Genomic DNA, 2313 nt, shown 5'->3' with positions numbered 1-2313 from the left:
CGTCTTCAAACTGGGAAACAAAGTCCAGCTGATTGTTTTTAATTGTCTTTTTTTGGAAAGCAGCTTCTCTGCCAATAAACGGTAAAGTGAAGTTGATTGGATGGGAATATACTGACCTACGATCTGCAGGCAGCCATCGGGGTAAACCTCTCCGATGTCTCCGGTGCAGAACCACCTCTGACCTTTTTCATCCACAAAAAAGTCCTGATTGTTGCCGTCTTGCCTGAAGTAGCCCATGGTCACGTTGGGACCACCGATCAGGATCTCCCCTCTTGGGTTGGGCTGGTCTTTGCTGGTGTAGCCACCTGAGGAGTAAACAGAGCGGTAAACAGACCGCTGCACACCATCATCATCATCATCATGGCATCTAAACCAGTTCCTGTTCTGCACAGCGCGTCCAGCGTGTAGCAGCATGTTTTATAGGCGTACCTTCGGTCCAATCTCTGAGCTGAATCTCACAGCAGATCAGAGGAGCTCCGACGCGACCGGTGCTGAAATCTGCAACTGTAGACAGAACGCTTATTTTAACGTTTAATAGAGAGAACATTCAAAACTGTTTTAGATGTTTTTAAATCAGTCAACAACAGCAGACATGCTCCTAAACAATGAAGGGAAATAAAACACATGAAAATTAGGGCTGTAACAATTATTCAGATTAATCAGTTATTGAAATTATCTTTAGCTAATTTAGTAATTGATTAATCGTTAACTGGAGGCTAGAGAATCTAAAACATCTTTATCTGACAGAGCGACCAACTTAGAGAAGGAATTATACAAAGATTGTAAAAAAAATGAACATTTTGCATTTAAGATAAAAAAAAGTTTTCCGTCTGTCAATCTGCTTTATCCAAAACTGCTCAGGTGGAAAAGTTTTTGTTTTATCCGTTTAATTTCGTACAAATTCTTCTTTAAGGAACCTTTGGCTACCTGATTATTAATCGATTAATCTAAAGAATCAATTTGCAAAATAGTCGTTAGTTGCAGCCCAAAGGAAAATAGAATAAAATGCAGAGCCTGGTGCTGCATTTTATTCTATTTTTCTATTAAAGATTTTAAGTTGAAAAATATCGAGCTGGACGTTAAACTTCATCCACAGGATTTCAGTTAATCAGGCTTCAAAAATCTGAAGAAAGTCAAACCCACAGCATGATGCTGCCACCGTTATGCTTCACCTGTTCAAAGTTAGCTTTCATCCACAAATAGCATCTTTATAAGCAGGATAAAAATGCTCGCTTGGAATTTTATTTTATTTTTTATTTTCTAATGTCATTCCTAAAGCTAAACATTAATAAAATCAGGTTTAATCAAGTCTATTTTATTGGTTTTATTAGGACCGGGTCCAGCTGATGTTTATCTATTTATAGAAATGGCCCAAACACAGTCACATGGTGTTTCATCCACACCATGTATTCAAAAATACATTTTGTTTTATAACTGTATAAATAAATAAAATGAGATGTAGAATCCCACCTGGCGTGGTGACTCTGCGGGAGTAATGCAACAGCAGGTATTCATTTTTAGCCCCGCCCACTGACGGCGGGCATCATTGGAAACTAGACGTTCAGCCCTTTCCAAGGAGGGGTCAGAGGTCATTGTGAGACCATTTCAGGTGATGTAACCGGCATGCATTCCATAAGCTGCTCTGTTATTCTTATTTTCTATTCAGTTTGGTGATTTTATTGGTAAATTTCAATGAACCAACGACTAAATCTGAGGAGCAAAGACTTTGCCTCATGCAGAAGGTCTCCAATAATGGAAATCAGAATATTTGTCTGACCAGATTTCCTTTTATGAGTGGAAAAATGCATTTTTGCATAATTTGGTCACTTTTGGCATTGTGTTAAAATGATATTTCCTCCTAGCTCACTGCCCACTAAAACCTAAACGTGCTTCAATTGATTCAGTCCAAATTAGCTTGAGCTATAGTCAAGATGTGGATCTATAAAGTCTGAGGGTTCATCCAGAGTTTCAAATGGGCTTTCATGGTGTTTCGCAATTTTTAGTTTGGAAAAATTTGGTGAGGCAAAATATTTTTCATTTTTTCTTAGTTTAATCACCTATAAATCAGACATGGTGACATTTAAAATAGTGATTCCACCTGAAAGATATTCCTCAATGCCTTTATGTTCAACAATTACAAACAGTTGTATTTCTAATTTATAGTTTGGGAGCTGGACTTTAATTCACATGTGTAATTTTAGGCAGAATTTGTTTCTACGACCCTAAGGGGTTAAACTTCCCCTCAGCTGAGACCCTGAACCTTTAAAGGAATAGTACACCCAAAACATGATTAGCCTTCATTTTCTACTCACC

The 2313-nt window shown here is 38.0% G+C and overlaps 1 protein-coding gene across 1 annotated transcript in view; it reads right to left on the bottom strand.

Moving 5' to 3' along the window:
• The window catches only part of LOC107089734 (long-chain-fatty-acid--CoA ligase 4-like), a 17433-nt gene that overhangs the window by 5108 nt on the left and 10012 nt on the right, over positions 1 to 2313 (bottom strand). Inside the window, exons 7-8 of the mRNA XM_015382679.1 lie at positions 430 to 518; positions 117 to 305 (exon numbers count right to left, since the gene is read on the bottom strand). Coding sequence (XP_015238165.1) covers positions 117 to 305; positions 430 to 518 — 278 coding nt within the window. The remainder of the gene's footprint in view (positions 1 to 116; positions 306 to 429; positions 519 to 2313) is intronic.

This window comes from Cyprinodon variegatus, unplaced genomic scaffold (assembly GCF_000732505.1).
Source record: "Cyprinodon variegatus isolate N-32 unplaced genomic scaffold, C_variegatus-1.0 Scaffold13, whole genome shotgun sequence".
NCBI classification, from domain to species: Eukaryota; Metazoa; Chordata; class Actinopteri; order Cyprinodontiformes; family Cyprinodontidae; genus Cyprinodon; species Cyprinodon variegatus.
The sequence above is the reverse complement of the archived record's forward strand: the minus strand, read 5'-3'. Positions and strand labels throughout refer to the sequence as shown.